Source organism: Ammospiza nelsoni, chromosome Z (assembly GCF_027579445.1).
Source record: "Ammospiza nelsoni isolate bAmmNel1 chromosome Z, bAmmNel1.pri, whole genome shotgun sequence".
In the NCBI taxonomy this organism is placed as follows: Eukaryota; Metazoa; Chordata; class Aves; order Passeriformes; family Passerellidae; genus Ammospiza; species Ammospiza nelsoni.
In genome coordinates, this window is record NC_080669.1 from 30,679,840 (window position 1) to 30,702,238 (window position 22,399).

At 37.5% G+C, this 22,399-nt stretch overlaps 1 protein-coding gene across 4 annotated transcripts in view; it reads left to right on the top strand.

Moving 5' to 3' along the window:
* Positions 1-22,399, top strand: part of CDC14B (cell division cycle 14B) — a 43,857-nt gene continuing 21,458 nt past the window's right edge. For all 4 annotated transcript variants that reach the window (XR_009420432.1, XM_059492486.1, XM_059492488.1 and 1 more), the window contains exons 1-5: positions 1-180; positions 7,927-8,020; positions 8,832-8,907; positions 10,835-10,927; positions 21,256-21,332. Coding sequence is in view for 3 of the 4 variants with exons in the window: in XM_059492486.1 (XP_059348469.1) it covers positions 21-180; positions 7,927-8,020; positions 8,832-8,907; positions 10,835-10,927; positions 21,256-21,332 (500 nt within the window). In the remaining variant the exon portion in view is untranslated. The remainder of the gene's footprint in view (positions 181-7,926; positions 8,021-8,831; positions 8,908-10,834; positions 10,928-21,255; positions 21,333-22,399) is intronic.

The window sequence follows — 22,399 nt, forward strand, 5'->3', positions numbered from 1 at the left end:
GCGCCGCGGCCGCCTCCGCCATGAAGCGGAAGAGCTGGGCCGAGGCGCGGCGCCGCGCAGCCCCGCCGCCGCCCGCGCTGAAGAGGACGCGGGGCGCGGCGTCGCGGGCGCCGGGGGGCGAGGCGGAGCGGCGGCGGCAGCCGCCCCCCGTCGGTCTGGAGACCTGCCTGAGGATCGCGGGTGAGGGGGGTGTGCCGGGGGCGCGGGGGGCGGGGGTCTCCCGGTGTCCCGGCGCGGTGTCCCGTCCCGCCGGCGGTGGGCGCCGCGCCGGCGCCGGGTGGGCAGGAAAACTTGCCGTCGGTGCGATTCCCGGCGGGAGCCCGGGGCGCTCGGCAGGCGCTGCTGTCCGGGCGGTGGGCCGGTCAGTCCCCGAGCCCGGAGCTCTGGCGTGTCACTCAGCCAAGTGTTGTTGGGAACTGCGCCGCTCGTCCAGCGGGATAGCTCGTCCTGCCGTGTCCCGGTAGCCCGAGCCGTACCCAGTCCCGATTGCCTCTCGCTGGCATTTTCTGCCTGCCAGAGAGAGTGAACGGAAAACAACGTTAAACGCGTTTCTAGCCGTTCAACACGTTGTGGGGTGGAAAAAGTAGCATGTTTCTCCATGTATTGGGGGAATGTGTATATACGCACGCACGCACAAATATATCTGTATCTAATCTGTCTGTATCTATTATATATAGATACATGTATAGATAGATGCAGATATTTGTTTCTCCTGATGCCGTTATATCGGGCTTGCCGGCTAATGAGTAAAATAGTGGGCGAACGTCGCACCTCCCTTTGACATGCAAGTGCCAACAGCTTGTGCAGGCAGGATTGCTCAGTGTCCTCCCTCCTTTCCGTGACTCCAGGCTCCGAGCCGCGCTTTGTGTTGGCACATGAGTCTGCCTCTTTTAAGAAGCCTGTTGGATCACAGCCAGAACATTCTGTGTTTAGGTTTGAGCTCCCCATCTGAAAGATGGGCTTGAGTTTAGTTTGCCTAAAGGCAAAAACAACAGCAAAAATTACTTTTTAAGTCATATGTCATAATCTCAGAATTTTAGTGTATTTACAACTTCTCATAAAAAGCAAGAACTATCCCTCCCGGCACATCTTTGTGAAGGGTGTGGAAAATATCTGTGGATAGAGCAAGCAAAAATATAAAGAGCAAACATGAAGAAAAGGCACCAATGTACCTTTTATTTCTGTGGTAAAAACATGGTTCCTTATATTAACTAGTGTGTCTCCTACATAAGTGTATGTATAGAAAACCGTAAGATTTTGTTTTGAAAATTTGTCATAGCAACGTAGAAAGAATGTAAACTGCCAAAGCATACCGGATTCTTCTTTTTAAAAAGCTTTAATACTGTCAGCACATAAAATCCTAAATATTCCAGCCAAAAAAATCAGCATTTTAGGCCTAATCTACACTGAGAAACATAATGGTGTACTTATCTACAGAACTCTAAAGCTCCAACAACTCCATATGCATTTTGTTTCTGTTGCAGCAACTGTTCCTATAGGACATGATGATAGTATGATTTTAAGGTCAGTTGTGGAAACCCCTCTTGTAACAGATAATGACTTTTTACTATCAAAGTGATTTTACTGCCAGTATTACCACGCAGCCGTGTCCAGCTCACATCTCCAGCCAACAGATCTCTGTAACCATTCTCATGAAGCAGTTGCTTTGACCTGGTAACGTGTGTCTGGCATCAACAAGCCCATTAAATTACTGTATTTTCTCCTTCAAGAAAGTGTTTACCTTTTTAAATTCAGTAGAGCACCGAGGCTTTGACCTGTGTTTTTTCAGTGGGATTTCACCATGTGCAGCAGTACCTAGTGTAGTAAATTTGATTAAAGTGCACTTTAATTAACTTTACTTTGATTAAAGTAAATTTGATTATTATATTTAAGAATACTTCTTTTTTTTTTTTTGATCTTGCTGTGCACAGTGGCTGCTCTTTATTGTCCAATTTCTAGTTCTGATTCAAATTATAGTCTAATGTTTAGTTTGCTGCTATGTCATACTTGTTTATTTAAAGCGAAATCTTAAAAGAATAAGCTAACAGGCTTATCTTTTTGTTCAGCTGTTTTAAAGTTCTGTCAAGGTTTGAAATGGCAGTTTTGCCTTCTCATAATGCAGTTTCGAGAAGCTAATTAATAGCTGTGTACTGGAGACAAAGCATAAGGTCTTATTCTCAAAAATGGACATACTGGTAAATATTTGAACCATTTTAAAGGCTGAGAGGTCTGCGTTAGCTTATCTGCTTAGAGAAACAGTGCCAAACTTATTAAAAACACCTCAGGCTACCCTTATTTTCATCTTTGCAAAAGACAGAAGCAGAACATAAACCAAAATTGCTATAAAGATTTATGGATCTTTTGTTGTGTGATGTTACATTCACAGACGGCAAAGTTTCAAATCCATTCTAGGTATTTTATTCCCACAATACTTACAGTAATCATTGCACTTCCTTATTTTGTAATTAATTGTATGCATCAGCCATATGTCAGAATAACTATTAATCAGAACTGTCTAAATATTCTTGGTTACTAGTAAGACTAATTCAGGAAAGCTGTCCTTTTAAAAAGTTGTTCATTTTAGTCTGTTAAGCTGCATGGTAAGCTTTATCATTTTCTCTTTGTCAACTAGTGCATGAGGCTTGCTGGTATGAATCCAATTTGCTGGAACTGAATGCATTTAGTCTGTTTATTAGAAGCATATTCCCATATCCTTCTGATCTCTGAGAGAAGTAATTTATATGATCTAAATAAAATTTAGCAATGCTCTGTGAGACGCTTGGAAGCTGTTCATTTCCTTTCCTCAGCTCCTTTTCTTTCTCATTGCTCTTATTTTATAAAGAGCATTTTAAAGAAGATGTGGAATTATAATGCATAAACTTCAGGCAAAATGTTTGGGTTTCTCTCTCACCTTTTTTGTGTAGTAAATTCTAAAATTAAATAACTACAATAACTAGATATGGAATTAAATTTTAAGTGATATAGTGTCATGGATAATTTCTTGGTGTTTGTTCTTCCTGTTGAATGTATACGCATTTTGTTTACAGAATTGAACATCTTAAAGGATGCTCTAAGCTACAGTGTACATACCTATTTTGTTTGTCTTCATTGAGAATAATTTTGCTTATATTGTCATTAGGAGTTGATAATTAAATATTCATTTTAATGTATTCATTGATATGTGGGTTGTTTTATTTGGTTTTGTATTGCAGTTTGTTATTTTTTTCAAACCCTTAAGTTGTCTTTTTCCAGGAGTGCTGGTCATTATAAACTTTGTGTACCCAATAGAAAACTATTTTTCTAGAATGCTAATGACACTTCTAATAAGTATCATTAAGCTTCAAATATTTTGACTCTCAACATTTTCAATTCATTTTTATTATGCAGCTGTCTCAGTACAAAAACTGTGTTTACTCTTTTATCAATATGACCTCACTTACTTGTGAGTTTTCTCCAAAGCTAAGATTTTAAATACATGTTTAAGGCTTTTAGTGTCTAATCCAGCACTAAAAGTGCCTGAACATGTGCAGTCTTGTGTGTCAGTCAAGAGCAGCAGAGTGGAAGCACTCTATGTAAGTGAAATAATAGTATCGATCAGTCATGACATGGCACTGAAAATAAGGCTCTCATAGTTTTTTGTTTAAAAAAAAGTTCCTTTATCTTTTTAGTGTACTTTTATTTTCCTTTTCAGATTCCAGGCTGTTGTTCCAATTGGCAAGTCTATCATTAGCTGAATTTGAAATATCATAGTGATGATCACTTAATGAAATTTTTCAAGGATAGGAAGACTAAAAATCTTAAACAAATATGTTGAAGTTTTTTAAGTCAAACACAACAAAATTGTATATACCAGCTCTGAATTCAGAAATACACTCCTCTTTGGTTACATTCCTGGTGATCAAAACAGACTAACACTGGGGTTTGTTGTACTGTCAGTCACTGAGTTTCTCATCTAGGACATCTATTTTACAATAGAACTGTGGAATTTCTGTTTGCATTAAGTAATGTTTGCTGATCATATGCAAGCTAGTCCTGCCACTAATGCCCATTTAATATTTAGTTGTCGCTTAAAATCATAGAATCACTTAGGTTGGAAGAAGCCTCTAAGATGATCAAGGCCAACTGTAATTCTTGAATTAATGAAGTTTCTTTCTTGAAGGCCTGTGCAGCACAACCTGAGAAGCATCAGGCCTGTTAAGAGTAAAGGAAGGAGATTATTTTTTTCATCTCTAAATTCACATTAATGTGATTTTGAAGTGGTAGCTCTCAATTTTCTACTCATCTATTTCCACAGAACGCTGTGGCTCTGATAAACAAGCAGAGTGCTTTTCCTTCTGTAACACTGCAATCAGCTTGGACAGTCTTGTGTGTGCTCCCTTTAGTCTCTCTAGCTGAGTTACCAGCAGTAACTCAAATTAAATGCCTGCAGTGACATCCGTGCTTATGTATTTTAACTGTTCTGTTATATAAGGCTGATAAAATTAAGTGTATTTGAAGTATATCTAAAATGCTGCAGCCATATCTCTTAATTGCAGAGCAGATGCAGCCTGTAAGGCCGTGAGCCCTACTCTGTCGTTCTTCTGAGAGATGATTAGAAAGGTCTGCTCTAGTTTGATAGTTTTAGGATGATTTTTTATCAGAAATTTGCAGGAATTAGGAAGTGCTCAAGTGCACTATATGTAAATGAAATACTAAAGAGCTAAAATTAGCAAAGGAAGTACGAAGATAATGAGAGGGAAGCCTTGCTCCTGGTAGTCCAAACCTTTGTGAAATCCTAGTGAAATCAAATGATCAGTGCTTGAGTGTATTTTATGTATAAACTTTCAATCCTGCAATCCGATCCTTAATGAAGGAATTCTCCTTTCTCTTAATTTCTGTTAAAAAAATCACAACACGCTAATCCTTTATTAAATAGAACTTGGAATGTGTTTGGGAAAAAAAAAAACAGGTAAAAACAGACGTGGTGAGTAATACAGCATTTGTCAGATGCTGGACTGGTAAATCAGTAGAAGGGTAAATACACTTACAGGAAATTTCTTCATTCCAAAATCTCCCCATAGGAAACATGTTAAAAAGATGGAGCCTGCTGTTTACATAATAGGGATTAATTGTTAGCAGTGCATAGGAGTGGACAGCTTGTCAGGATATTGGCATTTGACTCACACTGCTCTTATTGTGAGGTACTTCTGTAAACTCATTAAACTCAAGTTTCTTTCAGGTGTTTTAAGAATAGCAACAATGAGCACAGTTCAGAGATACCAGAGCAGAACCATTGCCAATAGCAGTTCTGAAGGCCACATACACACTGCTTGCTCAGGATAGGAATTCTTATTTTTGCTGGACATTTTTGCAAGCTGCAGAAGCATTTCAGTAACAGTATGAGCACTGAGGATGCACGTGATTCTTTTATTTCAAATCTGGGTTTGGAGCAAAATGCTAAATTATTTTAGGTCTTTGACCTGTGCAAACTATATATATTTTCATTTTTGTCCTCCTTTTGTATTTGAAGATTTTGGATTGCTCTTTGCAAAGTACTTTTATATTTTCAAAAGTGATGTAAAGTTTCTTTGAAGAAGCTGAAGTGCAAAAAGGTAAAAAGGTGGTGTTTGAGTACCCAAGGAACTCAGTTTGAGTACTACTGCCATTCTTCCCAGACTTTGATGTGGTTATTGTTTATGTACAATGAAGAGGGAGAGCTCAGTCTAGTCAATAATTAGACTGGCACTTAAGGACAGATGCCATGGAGGGAAAAATTTTGGCTGCATATTCCTGCTCTTAACCCCCAGCAGGCTGGTTCAGTGAACTAACTCAGTAGATTTTTCCTTCTAAGGAACCTGGTGGCAGCTAGCCATTAAATCAGTTTAGAAGTGGTGTGAAATTATAGCTTGGGGCTGCAGTGACATGTGTTTAATCTAGCAATGCCAGTTTAAATACAATCCCTAGATATCACGTTCTCTCAGTTCTCCTTTCTGCTTCCTCCCTTGCCCTTGGTTCTCCTGCATACATTAGCTGTCATTCTCAGAGCAGAGGGAAGGAAGTCAGCAAAGCAGCTTTTTACCTTGTTTTCCACTTTTTTTTTCTTTTTTCTTGCCTTCTTTTTCCTTTTTTTTTTCTTTTTTCTCCCCCCTTTTTTTTTTCTTTTTCCTTTTTCTCCCTTGTTATTTTTTTTTCTTTTTCTTTTTTTAGTATTGCCCAGGGATGCCTGTTACAGTTTCTAATTAATTCAAATCCACCTTGACAGAGCTCAATGATTAACACCGGGGTGGGGAGCTACCCGCAAAAGTCCACCCCAGGACTGCCTCTCTATGAAGCAGTTTTTGTCAGCATATTTTGCACTCAGCTGAAGTATCAGTGCACTTGCTTCTCCCCACATAATTCACTTTGTGGGCAGTTTAGTCACTTCTTAAAAATGCACACATTTATCCTTTGTCTTGCTTTTAGGGAATTATTTGGTAAGTGCTTGGAAGTACAGAAGCAGCACATTTAGTACTTGAAGTTGCTCTGCTACTGAATGGGTCTATTAGAAATTAATTAAGCAAGTTGGATGCCTTGCTTCTGCTAGAAAGTAAGGAGGTTGGTGCCTGAGTTGCTTAGGCGGTACTATACATCCCAGTGTTGCTCCTGATCTGTACATGTTTAAGCCAAACCGCTCACACTGGGCTGCTGTTCTGCTGAAAAAAGCATTAAGAAATTGTACTCTTTTTGGTGGACTTTTCTGCCCTCACCCTTGAGATCCTAGTGTGTGTAGGTGAGCACTGAGCATGTGACTGTTGAAATATAGATATGGTAACTCCTTTCAGGGTGTACCTGGATATGTATTTTCAAGATACAGGTGATGATTTCTAAGTGGTGGTCATGGATTATGCTTTTTTGAAGCTTGAAGTGATTTTTTTCCCCCTCTGCTGTATAAAAACTGACATACAGATTTTCCTCACCACAGATCATGTTTTGAAATAATACACGTGATCTGTTTTGATACTTACATAATATCTGTTCTAGGAAATTAATTTGAAAAAAAAAAAAGCTTTCCTTTTAGGTCTGAATTTTAATTCAAATACTTTATGATGATATTTTCTCAGCAGGAGGAAGACAAGTATTGCAGTGGTGCTGCAAGCCTCAATTTTTATTGACCAATTACCCCAAGCACAGCAATTTATAGCAGGAGCACAGTCAGTGTTTAAAGTTCACTGGGGCTTCAACTTCCCCGGCCATAAAAGTAATTTATACCTATGTGAATACCACTGGTATTTTTTTCCCCTCAGCTTAACAAAGGAAGCCAGGGCAAGTACAAGATGTCTCCTGCCTGCAGACACACAGGCTTTGAAGGGGCGGCTGGGATGGGGATGAGAATTCAGTTGGAGATGTCCAGATGGGGCTTGGCTGGTACTCCCATGGGTAGCATGTTGGATACCTCCCGAGTCTGTTACCTGCAGGCTTTAATTTGTATGGCACTACTGTCAAAATCATGGCTTTGCAGAAAGGAGTGCCTGTGTTTGGTGTGAGTGTGCTTCACCATTTAGTTTAATGTAGGGAATCAGAGGTGCAGAGGGATTTGTGCTTTAGTCTGAGGGGTGGTGTGTGTGCATTGGTATTTGGTGTGGAACCAAACCTGATAAAGGAGGTGTCTGCTGTGTGTGTGGGTGCAAGTCAGGCTCCTGCTATTTTGCAAAATCGTCAAACAAGGAACACTTTGGGAAAGAACACTAAAGAGCTGTGGATTATGGGAATGCTGCTGAGCAAAAAGCCTCAATCTTTGTGTGCCTTGTTTGTTTAACACTGGAGAAATAATAATAACTGATTTAATACTTAAAAGAAGCTTTTCTTCACTCTAAACCATTTAATGTTGTCCCATTGACAAGTAATACTTCAGAGTTTCAGCAGAAAATCATTATGTTTATAAAAGCTTCCAATTTTCTTGCATTTCAGATCGCCTTTATTTTGCAATTCTCTACCAAAAACCAAAGAGTGGAGCTGCAAATACCCATTATTTCTGCATTGATGATGAACTTGTGTATGAGAAGTAAGTACCAAGTTAGGGGTTTTTTTCTTTTTTGACAGAAATAAATTAGTCAGAACAACAGCAGTGAGGAATTAGTCTCCTTGGAGAATTAATTCCATGAGTTTGGTCTTCTAAGACTTCGTGCCATGATGATTTATAGGCTTTTGAAGGGTTTCTTGCTTTCCCATCAGGATTTCTTAAAAACATCTTCAAAGCAGAAGCTTTCATTGTACCCATTCTTGTTCGAAGACACAGAAACATGATACAGCCTTATAAATTTAGAAGTGCACATTGTACTGCCAGACTAAAAGGGGTGTCTTTGGTTCCTCATGTATTTAGTGGAATGTCTGAACTTCCTAGAATCAGACAAGAAAATGGTAAAGTCAATTCAAGCCTTTATGAGCTGACAATGGATATATTATTTCCCCTGTAGTGAACAGTGTTTGTCTTTCACATGATGTGGAATGTTGCTAATTCTTCAAATAGTTTTGATCAAGGGCATGCTTGCTGGTTTTTAATACACTAATAAATATTTATTCTCTGTGTTCACTTTTCTGTAGCACAAGTTGCCTTCTTTTAAAGTAAAGCTTATGAGGTCCTCTTTAAATAGAGTTTAAAAACTTTTGTCATAGAGTGATACAGTAGTGAGAAATAGTTCTTAAAGTCTGGGGTGCTGCCTCCAACAAAACAGTATGTATTTATGTAAGAGAGCATGCTTGTTTTTAGAATGATGTACATATATCACATGTATATTATTACAACTTTGTGTATCTTGTTTAAAAAAAAGGTATTTACTGGGGTCATGTACAAGTTTTCTCATTTCTTCTAACAGTTTCTATGCAGACTTTGGACCACTCAATCTGGCAATGGTCTACAGATACTGCTGCAAGCTAAATAGGAAATTAAAGGTAATACTTGGGTTTTTGATTCAAAAGCCACTTATTACTGGCTTTTTAAAAAGCAAAAACAAGTAGGCCAACATTTCTTTTGTTGCTATTGTTCAGTTGCTTTCCTGTTTTCCTAACCCAGCTGAATTCTGAATATGAATGCTATATTTTAGTGAGGTGAATTTAGGGAGGAGGAGGATCAGGGTGGAAAACTCACTTATTTATTCACTCACTCACTTACAGAAGATACACAACTGTGGCAGTAACTATCGTTAAGCTTCTACAAGATCAGTTGCTGAATTAATACAGCCTCTTATATAGGAAAAGCTTTTTTCCTGGAATTCTGTCCTATTGGCAATTTGCCAGTATTGAGTGAGCTTGAAGGTGTAGTGCTATGTTTTTATTTGAAATTATTTTTGTTTGACTTGGCCTTCTCTTCTGATGCTGACATTCTTCAATAATGAACAACATTTGATATTTAGTAGCATTGATAGCATTGGCCTGAAGGAGGCTGCTCTGCTTGTAATGCAGATTATTTTCTCTTACAGGAGCTGAGTAATTTTTGGGATTGGGCTCTTGATAAAGCATAGTGTGTTTAAAACAGATTTCTTAAATTAATTAACACAACTTACTACAAGTTAATTCACCTTTAGTAGATATTGGAGTATAAAACCTGTTTGGCAGATAAAAAAGCTTATTTTTGTTAATGTCAATCATGGTTTGCCTCTTCAAAACTACTTAGATCTTTAAACTGCCACTGAACTGTGAGAAGTAGGAAATATACAGCACATAATGAAATAAGAGGGTATTTTTTTTTTCATTCCTTGATGTCTGTCGCAGATAATAGTTTGCAGAATTCAGACTTGCTTTATTATTCTTCAGGTTGTAGAAGCAATTGACACCCATGGGTGTGATGTTGCTGCTCGGTTCCTACAAGGGCACTAGCAGAATTGTCTCTGGCTAAGCCTGAGATAAACCTGTTTAGTGGTCCGGGCTGGGAGGTGGGAAACTCCCACGTGGGTAACTGTGTTCATTAGAGATGAGATTCTCTGATTTTTGTATATTGGGTGCTCTGAAGCAACAAAATAGTTGCTTCTATGTTACAGTCCCTTTCCATGTCTTGTGTCTGACATGTTAGGCTTTCTGAGAACATATTTCTGCTACTGATCTGAGGTTTTGTCTTGAATGCATTGAATCTGGTATCTTGAAGAGGTAACATTGCTATTTAAATGCATAAAATGACATTTTATGATAGCTTAGCAGTTGATCAAAGTGGGCAGTTTCAAGCACATCAGAATTTATTTCAAGGGCTAGTTAGGGGATAACAGCCACCTGATGTGTGTGTCCTTTCTATTGAAAATACCATTCCACCCACATTCTAAGATATATGGAGAAACTGTATGCCAAGCCAAGAAGACACCTAAAAAAAGTAGTTATGATAACGTTTAGAAATAATTTCAAAATATTTTAATCTAAGCATGGTTCTGATCCTTAGAAACAAATACTAGTGGATTTATCTACATTTGAGTTTGAAAAATGAACAAAAAGGTGTAACTCTGATTTTAAAATTTTTACAACTTTAATATACTTGTGTTGCTTCAGAGAATGCCTCTTTCTGTTCTCATAAATGGCTATCTCTTACATAAGGCTTGAAGTAAAAAACGCAAGCTAAAAATACGAATGCATTTAAGAAGAAAAACAAAGTATTTCAGTAATTTCTATCAAAAATTATTTTGGGTGGATACTGGGGAAAATACTGGAAAAATTTAGGTAGGGATGCAATGCAGTTTTCCAAAGCTTCTGAGGGACTACTCCACAGTCTTTTTGGTTCTCTGACTACAGCTGGATGAAAGGAGGTAAACAAACTCTTGCATTTCTCTGATTTTATAAAAGAAGGTATAAAAGGTCTAAAATGAAAAATCATGATCTTGTTCATTTCTTGATACAGTCATTTTCATTGATAAGGAAGAAAATAATTCATTATACTGGCTTTGATCAGAAAAAGCAAGCAAACGCTGCATTCCTCATAGGCTCCTACGCAGTAAGTATTTAAATTTTTACAACAGCTGCTGATTGTGTTAACTTTTTATACTCAATTTTTAGAACAGCAAGATAAAAACAGTACTTTCCTCTTGAATAATCATCCTACTAATGTAATTATAGTAATGAAGCACATAATAAGGGAGTTTCTAAGGTCCAGAATATATGTTAATGAAGTTGTATGATTTCAGGTTTTTTCCTTCCTACTGCCATTTTTGTTCTTAAGAAATAAGAGCATTGCCAGAAAAAAAACTAGTTTTAATAATTTCATTTGGAAAAGATCATTGCTTCTTGAAGTTTTGCATCTCCCCAACCACACAACCTCTTTTCTTTTTTTATAATAGAAACATAGTATTTTGCTTGAAGTATAATGTATCATTTACCCAGTGCATGTTTAAATGAACCTCTCCTTCCCAGCTGCTTCTTCTCTAGTACAAAGTAATCGCTTCCAATCATCTGGGAGAAGCAGTGAGAATGTGTGATGGGTTTAGAGCCTGTCTAAAACCTGGGAAGATACAAAGTGGCTGAGAAGGTACTAAGCCAAGTCTGTGGCCGCAGAGGAGTAAAGGGATGGCTTTATATCACAACTGCATGTGTTTGGTACACAGAAATGTAGTCAAGAAATAAAATGTTGAATTCTTCAGGCTGTAAGCTGTGATACACCATATTCAGGTTCTGTTTTGACTTTTAAAACATCTTGGTTGTAACCATTTCTCTTGTTTACTGAGTAATAAAATGAAATAAGAAGCTATGCACTTTTTGATGTTGGAGATTTGAGAGATTGGTTCATGTAGCCTTAGGGTGTTCCTATTTATTGGCTGCAAAGGCTACACAGTACTTTCTGTGATGCAGGCAGTCTCCTTGCTGCCTCTCTGCATCATGCAGGATGTCCACTTTCTGTTCCCTGGAGTTTCTCTGTTGTCTATATTCTATAGCACTTCTTACAAATTGAGAACTAAATTTCAAAACATATCACTCTTGGTATTTGAATTGGGATTGTTGTTGTAGTCCTGTGCAATCTTAAACTGCATGGAGACTGGAAATATGAGTAAATAGGCTTGTTTGCTGTTAAGGAATTATGTTGACAAAACAGCTGCAGCTTTTAGGAAATATGTGTTGTAGTAGCACTGTGTGGCACGGCAGCTGACATTCTGAGTAGAATTTTGGTACAGAAGATTAACTAATGGCAAAACAATCTAATAGGAAAAAAACTGTGGTTCGCTATGCAAAAGTATACAGAAAACCTGAAATAAATCTTATTTTTGATCACCTGGTAGCCCTACCATGTCACAATAATAGCATGCAAGTGAAGGTAAGTTCTTCAACAGTCTTGAATAAAAGATTAATATGTATGGTTTATGACAATCCAAAGCACAGTAATTAGAAATGGAGGTTGTTGTACACATGAATAGGCAGTTTCTGCTTTAGAGAGCTGCAGTGAAGGAAGAGGGAGTTGAGAGTAAAGAAAGGATGCTTGCTCACAGAGTGATGATGACTGCCCAGTCAAGGCATGTGGTGGGGCTAGTTGCAGACACATGGCATATGGCAAAAAAATATGGCAAAACCACCATTGTTCTCAGAGTCTGGAGAGGTGCTTAAGTTACTGTATTGTACACATTGAGTATTTTGGCAGTTTCCCTGAAAGGCCTATGGGAAAGTGAAGCATCAGTCGTCTGTAGGCATGTCTATCTTGCAAATTTGCAAGTCTAAGATTGTGAGCTAGTTCTAGCTAGATGCTGATTTTCTTTCCAGTGCAATACATTTTGACTTTGATACTGCTTTTTCTTTACAGTGGGGTAGAATTTCTTCCCAGTTTTGTGTAGGAGGGATTCCACTGAAGAAAGATCACAGAAGAAAAACTATGCCCCTGAGGCTTTTTTTTCCCCATGGCCTTCTTTGATGATCTTTCATGAAGAGGCAGGCTTAATTACAGAGCTCATTGCTCAAGTGTTCACACATATTTGTCCCATATTTTTGCTTTCTGTAGGGAGAATTGGACTGTTGTCTGTGGAGCAAGCAATGATATGGGATCTGTTCAGAATGCCTGATAAACATGTCTATCAGCATATTTCATGATTAAAAGGAAATATTGATTACTTCTATATTAAAAACATATGTAGGCTTAAGTGTCTACCTTCTTTAGTTTCAGAATGCTTTGCTTTTTGTTGAAGATCCATCCAGATACTGGTCAAATCTTTTAAGGAGTTTTTCTATTATTTTAGTTAATCAGACTGTGTCGTGTTGGTAATACTCTTTGTTGCTTGAGCCGATTGTCATTATTTATTTTCTGATCTTACAGTGTAAGTTGTAGGTTGATACTGTATTCTGTTTTCTGTGGATTGAATGTGTTTTCTTACTTGATTCTATTTATTTAGCTTCATGATAGGTTCCCATTTCAACAGAGTTGAGGAGCTCTGTGGGTAAGCAATGCCTTACGTTGAGGGAGTTCTGGTTCATTCAGGGAAGAGCAAGGAAGTAGAAAGGGTCTTTGCAGATTTGTGCAGACAAGCACAAAAATAGTGCTTTGTCTACTTTGGTTGAAAGTGTTTGATAAGCACAGTTTTGGGGTGCTGTGTAGGTGCAGGTGCTACAAGTTACTTGCTAGGAATAACAGCAAGGTTTTCAAGAATAACAAGGCACAGTGAGTCTGTGTAATTTCTGGGTTTGTTATCTTTTGGGGTTTTTTGAAGCACAGTTACAGTTAAGCTATAAAACTGTAATGAACTGTATATGACTATCTCTCCTCTGGGACTTCTGTGTCCTGATAAATGTTCAACTTCTGAGCATGTTTTTTCAAAGGCTTGTTGACCTCAAACTTGTATTCTTAAACAGAATATTATAACTTCTGCTTAAAGGAATTGCAATATATTAGCATGATTTTTCGTTTGTCATCTTTTGTTCAAATGTATATGTGTGTGTATATATCATGTGGGGATATGCTCCTACTACTAAGGCAATTATGAAAGTCTTCATTAACTGTGATGTGGTAAGGGCAGCTGTTAGTGTTCTTGTTTTCAAGCAAAGTCTGTTCTCAGTCTTTTCTTCACAGTTGATGTGTTTTAATGTTTCCCCCATTCCCGTTCACCTAACTTGTCTTTCTTTCCTCTTCAGTGGAGATAGTTTATGAACTCTCCAGACTACATACTTCTTTCTCCCCCCTCCTGCATCTCCTGCTTCCTTCCAGGTGTACTTTGATGTGACAGCACAGCCTAACTCAAGCTCTTCAGTATAACATGGCCTTAAGATTGAAGAATTAAGTTTTCAAATTCATTATTGTATATGTAGCTTTAGAATAAAATACAAATTTTTTAGAGTAAATCTTAACAATTTAGACCTTAATCCCTTTATTGTTCATCTTTCATCTATTTTAAATCTGTATTTAGTTTCTAAATTTTTGCAGACATCATGGGAATAATATTCTTCTATGCAGGTTAGCAAAAATTTGGCACATTCAGCCACACAAAGGGTAGCCAGAATTCAGTGTGTTGGGGTTGAATGTTTACACTTTATTTGGGTGGAGGGGGAAAAGGGAAAGAAGGGGGGTGCGGGGGGAAGCTTTGTTCTTCACCTTTTAAAGAAAAATCTTTTCCTTGAAAGCTATCTGCACTGTTCAGGCCTTACCACAGTACCAAAGCAGCAATGGTCTTCTGAGTTGATACCTACAGTGGCTTCTCTTGATTTTCACCAGGACTTGGCTGTGGGTGAGGAAAGTCTGCTTCTTCCATCATTGCTCCTTCTATATTACGAAAGAAAATGTACCCTCTGTGCCCTGTCCACCCGATTCCCAAACTCCCCCCTCTCCCCTTGGCTACATTAACTTAGTAACAGTGTTTTTTTTCTCAGGCCTGGCACTAATTATGTACTTGGAGGGTGACCCTTCCAGGGTACCGCCCCATGAACTGCTGTAATTCAGGTCACCTTCTCCAGGACTCATCTCTGTACTTTGTCTATTTTCTCATCTTCTTTCTTCAGGGTAAGCAGCGTTTCCTTCATCCGTTCTAATCCATAGTATTGGTTTTTTGCCTTTTCAATTTGTTAGTATCCTTCCTAGTTGTGGGCCTAATGCTGGGTAGAAGCTGGAGGTTGGAGAATCAATTGGCACCCACTGCTGCGATGTTGAACTGTTCTGTTCTTAGTGTGACGCTTGCAGAATTATCTCTGGCTAAGCCTGAGATAAACGTTCTAGTGATCCAGACTGGGTGGTGGTGAATGGATAACTGTGGCAGTGCTCAAATTTAGAGTGGGTAAACCATGTTCACCCTCAGCTATGTTTTGGTGAGAGGTGCTTGATGAGCAAGTGACAGAGACTAGATGGACAAAGTACTGACCTTTCATTTAAGCAGAAGTTACCTAGAGTCTTGGCTATCTCTGAGTTTGTGTCCTCTAAAATGCTACGTTCTCTGAGTTGTATTTGGGAAATCATGATTAATCTTCACAGCAGCAGCTTTTCCTGCTGTTGCTACTAGGTTCTATTCCAGTATGCTCCCACAAAACTGCTTGTCTCCATAGAAGAAGAAAGGTTGTTCTTTTGGAGGTCCCTCACTCTATAGCCTTAGGTTGCTTCCTTATCTGGCATAAAATAGTGATGCGCCCAATCCAATCAGTTCAGGGTTTTTTATACTTTCCTCTGTTGTTTAAAAGGTAATTGGAGGTTTCTTGCTTTTGTTTATGATGAACAAAGAGAGTTGCCAGAGACAGGCAGTTATTCACTCTCTGTCTCTTTTGTCCACTTAATGACTGTGTTTCTGCTAGTGATGAAACTGTTGGCCACATGCATTTCTTCACTACAATACAAATCCATACAGGAATCTTTTTGTTCTAATAAACTTATATTTTAATTTTGCAATTAAAATATCTAACATTTTGTCCTAAGGAAATTGCTAGAAATTTAATCTACTAACTGAGTAGTATATCCCATTGAGGTTTTAATGAAATAAAATATTTGACAGTTTAAAGTTATAAAAACTGTATGAGTTTGTGTTTGAGTCTGGTCACACACAGCAGTTATTTGTTCAGAATGGGTTTAATTGTTTGCTGTTTACAGCAGTTCAGGCCATCTTGGAAGAGTGACATTTTTGGAACAAAGTTGTATCACATAAAATTCACTTGTAAGCAGTTTAAAATTAATTATCTCATTATTTTCTGGCTTCTAAGTGAGCATGGTTGGTAAAATATATGATTTAGGTAGCAGCCATAAGCAGATTTTTCATTTGAGGGTGAACAGGTGGATAAACATGATTGTATTGAGCACATCATAGATATGAATTTAAAGTGCTATTTACAGACTTGAGTTGATATAGTTTCTAACAGTAAAGCTTATTTCAATAGCCTATTGAAAAAGCAGCAAGTTATGTCATAGATTATTATTACTAAACATGTTTGGTCTTATATGCAGCATTATTATTTTACTTGGCAGTGCCATGTATTGAAAGTTAAGATGCCTTTTTTAACCAGAGACTCATTTCCCTTTCTACCAGGAATACTTTGTGTCCTATTGTGAATATCATTCCAATGATTATAACTCCAATCTATGAAATGGTTGCTTGAAAAATAAGGCTGGATTGAAAACACTAATGAATCAGATGAAAACATGGCTTGCTAAAAACTCTCATTCTCTGGTTGATTTTAAATGCTCCTAAATAAAGACTGGGTCATGTAATCCTACAAACCCTTGTATTTCATTGAGTGAACTTGAAGGCAGCTGTTTTGACTGCACAGCACTGTTAGGAGGAGTGCTTGAGAGCACCTTTCCCAGTGTTCAGTGCTTGGATGGTTCTTGACCATTCACAGAGGTGCCTGTAGTTCCTTAATTAGAAACAGATGTCCTAAATGGAAAGGATTATTAGAGCATTGTTAGTAGTTCAACTGCTAATTGCAAATTCCTGGCTATATGTTGAAGTTCAGTGGGATATTTTTTTGTATGCATAAAAAAACAAATTTCTAAATTTTCTGTATACACATGATTGCAGATTGTGATAAAATGATATGTTTGATTTGAAAGATATCAATTCCTTATAATAACAATTTTCCTGAAAGGTACTTAAGTAGAAGATTTCTAAAATATTTTAAGGGTTTTTCTGTTTTTATTTGTGTGTGTATAGATAGGTATGTATACTCCTATCTGGACTTGAATATGACTGTAGGAAAATTCTAAAAGCTGAACCTGTAGATGCATGCCGCATTGACTAAGCTTTTTTTGAAAGAAGGCCTTTTTTTTTTTCTAATATTTCCCTAACTGCAGGAAAGAATCCTCTTGGGAAATAAGTGTAAAATTCTAATAGTCTTTTCTTCATTTGTATATACACAGAAGGATAAAGATTATCCCAGAGAGTGAATGCTTCTACTAAATAACTCCTAATATCATTGCTTTAAATTTAGTTTAATATTTTTATCTTTCTAGTAGTCAATTTTGTTGGTTGCTTTATTAGCATTAACCTAAGAAAACAGCTTTATTTGTGAAGGTTTTCATCATCTTAGAAAGCACAGCAGAAACATAAGTTGTAATCAGCATCTGGACAACTTAGTTTCAGTTGTTGTATATTTTGATTTCTGGAGTTTGTCTTCTCTCATTTCCTCTCCTTCCCCCAGTACATACCTCATTAATTTACAAATATATCTTGTTTTGTTATTCATTAGATCAACATTTCCATTCTCTTCTTTTCTAAAACTTCAGTTTTCAGTTTTTCTAAAACTTTCAGTTTTCTAAAACTTCAGTTCTGCTTGCTGCCTTAGAACGTCCTTCTCTCTTTCAACACTTCTGTCTGCTACAGATATTTGATCACTACTACTTTCACTTTCCTGTTTATTTGCTTTCTTTAGTACTTTGTTCATTCACATCATTCCAATGAAATTGTTCATCTTTAAGGCTTCCCTGGCCTCCTCCAGGTCAGAAACAGTATTATATTCAGTTTTATATAGATGTAGATGTGTCAGAAATATTTTTTTAACTAAATCTTTCCTTAACTGCTAACTACTGCATTTTGGTTCACTTCATGGAGCAGTGTAGGAGCAATCCCTACAGATAAGGGGCATTCAGTCTGCAGGAACAGACTAAACCCAGCTGTTAAGCTTAAAAGCTGCTGGAAGTTTTATATAGTAAAGATGTCAGATCTGCAATGCTGGCTCTCTGTCTACTGATAGAATTATTTTGGTGCAGACCATTTCCTAATGCAGATGTGTGGCCTCTGCTGCCTTGACATCTGTTGCTTCTCTGAGCTTTGCTACTTCAGTCTTACCTGTTAACCATACATGGAATTTGGTTAACCCCAACTAAAAGCAGGCCCCACCCATGTTTAGCCTTCATCCAGCCTTGGTTACATCCGGGATTTCTAGCTGTGTACTCCCTTAACCTGTGGCAGAAACTGATTATGTGTCCACTTTGATATCACAGCTTCTTGTGTTGTGTTACTGCCAAGATACTTTCCTTGTGAAGTAATTATCTGTTTATGGTCTTTCCCATTATGTGTGAGTGTCATTCTTCCCTTTTGAAGCACTCTATACCATTGCACTCATCTAGCTATTCTCATACTAACCTATTTTTTTTACAAGCACTTTCAACTGAGAGCACTATCTGACCATTTCATCAACTGCTGTCTCTGCAGCTCTTCACTTGTTGTGTCTTTTGTGTGTGTGGTAGTGTCATAGCTGAGCGTAAAAGGATTTCTCTTTGTTTCAGAATAAGTTTTATTCTTCAGTAAATATGCTGCATTTTGCTTCAGTTGAATAATACAAGTTGTATTTTTGCTTTGCAAAATCAGATTGGTTTTTTTTAAATGTCCTTGTATGGAAGAAGTATTCTTATGTAGCTGTGTTAAAAGTCCATACACATACGGATGGACAAATGGATGGATGTTGTTATGCATGTATGTTGTGTATGTTGAAAAGGTATTTCTAGCAGTTTCACTGGTAATGTAATTTCAGAAGCAGGATCTGTGCTTGAGAGATAAAATAGAACTAATTGACTTATTTTAATACAACACAGTGAAATGAGAAAAAATTCTGTCTTGCAGCTGTTACACTTGTAAACAAATTCTTCTTCATTCTGTCTTGTTTCCTTTAAGAAGCTGGTAGCTCAGAAAGGCCAAGGATTTCTCTCAAACCTCAGCTGAGCTTTTATACAAGCTTACAAAATCACGTAGTATTAGTTGCCTTTCTATTTGCCTGTGGTACGATTAGTACTCTATATACTACACAGTGATAGCACTTAAGTCCAGTTTCTTCACAGGAAGGGAATTTCTTCACAGGAAGGGTGAAGGATTGATTAAACATTGTAATGGCCTGCCCAGGGAGATGGTGGACGAGATGTTTAAGGGAATACTGGACGTGGCACACAGTGCCATGGTCTAGTTAACATGGTCATGGTTTGGGCAAAGGTTGGGCTAGAATGATCTCAGAGATCTTTTCCAGCCTAATTGATTCTGTGATTCTTTAATCCGGTTTTTTCCAGGTGACTCATTTCTGGCTACAAACCCTATCTAATTACTGTCTGTTTTTTAATTCCATTTCATGTCTTGGGTTTGTAAGTTTTTCAGGAGCAGGGCTCTCTTCCTGATAAACAAGAAGTGCTTGATGTGTATCGTTGCTGGCAATATGTTGTTCACTGTCCTGCAAGATGCAAATTAGGACCGTAGCAATGCACACAATTTGAAATTTCTTGGAAGATAACCTTTACATCCAAATCAGGCAATGAATGCCTGTAGAATAAAAAGTGAACTTTGCTGTCAGAGGCTAAGCTATTCAATGATACTTGGGGAGGCTTTTGAAGTATCTTTTCTATTTTGAGTGTATACTTGCTAATATAAATGCAGAAGTCTCTTATCTCTCCCCAGTGAAAGCACACACACAAAAAACATGCCGTTTTCATTACTTAGCTATGTCTCAAGAAAGATTTATTTTTCTGTTTTCCTCTGCCAGTTTCAAGGGAAGAATGCTCTGAAAATACTTAACACACTAATTGAATCAGGAAAATCAAAGGGGTCACCTGTTGGCCATGTCTGCTTTAGCTGTCTCTTTAGGTTGTGTTTCAATCTGAGTTTGTTTGTTGGGTTTTTTTAGCAACATCTGTTCTAACTCTTGTTTTCTGTGTGTGTGTGTGAGGAGAGGATGTTTAACCATTTGTTCAAACTGGCCTTGCGGTAGCATCAAAGAAATTTGAAAGGCAATGCCAACATTTTAAAGAAAAAATGTCCAGAGCAGCAGAAAGCAAATACACCATGCCTTGATTTTTGGAAGGTATTTAATTAATACTCGTGAGGATTTTTACTTTCAAATATCTCTAAGGGAAATGTCATTAGTATAAAAGAAATAAATAATTTTACTGAAAATTAGTGAAAAAAACACAATTTTCTGTAGAGTATTGAAGCAATTTCAAAGAAAAAATATTAACTTGAAATTACACAATATTGACCTGTTAATGACAGCTTGTTATTAACCGTTGTTACCTCCTGGCCATGCTGGGGATGGTGTTTAATGGTATTTGAAGAAGAGATATGCAAAAAAGAGGAATTTTAGGTATTCTTTAAGGAGACCTTAGTGTTAAAGGCTATCCAAGAGGGATCAGACATGTTGTGATGGAAGACCATACGGATATTTCTCGTAAGTTGGTCCTTTGTGAATTCTTTTCTGAGTGTTTTTGACAGTAGAAGGTTCAATTCATTCTGTTCATAGCATTTTGCTTCTGAAGCTACAGATTTCTTTTTTTGTTGTTGATTTTTTTGGGGGGGGGGTGGGTTGTGTGTTTGTTGGGGTTTTTTTGTTTTTTGTTTTCTCTTGATTTATGACATCTGGATTTAGTTACTGGATATTGCCCCAGCAGTGGAAAAGAGGAAGTACAGAATTTGGATTAATGCAAATGTTCTGCAGGAAGATCAAACATAAATAACTGTTTTAGTCCTGTCTCCTGTGTCTATCCACAATTTGTGTACTAGATGATAGCTTTACTGATATCTCTGCAGGTTTTTATGTTTTGATTTACATCTTAAAAGCTTAATTTAAACAAATTTACAAACTGGTGAAGCCGAGTCATAAGATAAATGTAAGAATTCAGTTGAATAGGAGCCTTTTCACTGCAGTCTATAGCTGAACAACTCCTGCACAAATCTATAAAGATTATTTTAAAATATATATTTCTTTAGATTGACAAGATTTTTTATTGTTTATGTTAGTTTTATTGTTGCACACTTGAAACATTTGTTCTTGATTCCACTCTTTTCCAGCACTTTTGCACTCTGCGATAAATAATTATGCCTTCTGTAGTAAACAAATTACTTGAAATTATTGAAGTCTATCTTAAAATAATTTTTTTCCTTTTCTGTCTTTTTCCAAAAATAGATAATATACCTGAGAGAATCCCCAGAAGATGTGTACAGGCTTATATTGTCAGGAAGTGTTTCATATCTTCCTTTCAGGTAAATAACAAGTTGATAGAACTTTCTGTACCTTGATATTTTGAAGACAAATGTAACATTTTTCAGTACTAATTTCTGCTGTGTTGGTTTTCTGGGGTTTTATTTTATTTTGTTTTGTGTTGGGGTGGATTTTTGTTTGTTTGAGGGGTTTTTTTTGTGGATTGTTTTTGGGTGGTTGGTTTTTGGGTTGAATTTTTTTTGGTGTTGAACTTTTCACTTGGGACACACTCCCTGTCCTAACCTTAGGTATTCAGTGAATCAGAGGTGTTACCAGCTGGTAGTGAAGTGTCCCAGCAGAAGGTGAAGGAGCCCCACTGTTTGTATCCACTCACTGAGCTTTTTAATCTTCGTTATTGCTTCTCACTTGGCAGTCTGATTTTGTGCCAGTAGCTGATAGTTAAACATATCGAAATATCTGTCATTCACCACAGAGGGCTTGCAATACTTAATAGCATTCTTTATGCACAAGGCAGTATTTGCAGATTGCTGCACATATTTGGCAAGTGGGAAGTTGTCATCGGTGTATTCCAGGAGCCATTTCTGTTGCCTTTGCCCTACTGTGCTATGCCTCCAAAACATATCAGAGTGGTTGCAGTTCCCTGTGAGGACCACGGCCTAAGAATGTGAGGCTGCTTCTATCTGACTATAGCAGGCTTTATCTATTTGTTCCATCTCATCAGGTGGTCTAAGAGACACGTGCTACTACAATGTCACCTTTATGTGTCCTTTCTTTGACTTGAGTAACATTCTATTATTTCTGTCTCCTCCTAATTTCTGCCCTTTTTCACACTGATTCATAAGGAAGGAAAGGATAGAAAAAAGTCCTAGAGACAGCTATTCAGGTTCTTCAAAATTCTTCTTTATCTCAGCTGAAATTTGAACATGAAATGTTTTCTACTTATTAGAAACATTAGCTGATAAGGGCTGCATGGTCTTAAGGTGTTCTGCCAAGGCATAATGGTTGTCTGGTGTAGATTCAGTTTAATTTATTTATTTACTTCACTATAATATTTCTGTGGAATTCATAATCTGTGGTGCTTATGAAATTTTGTAATGGTCACATACTA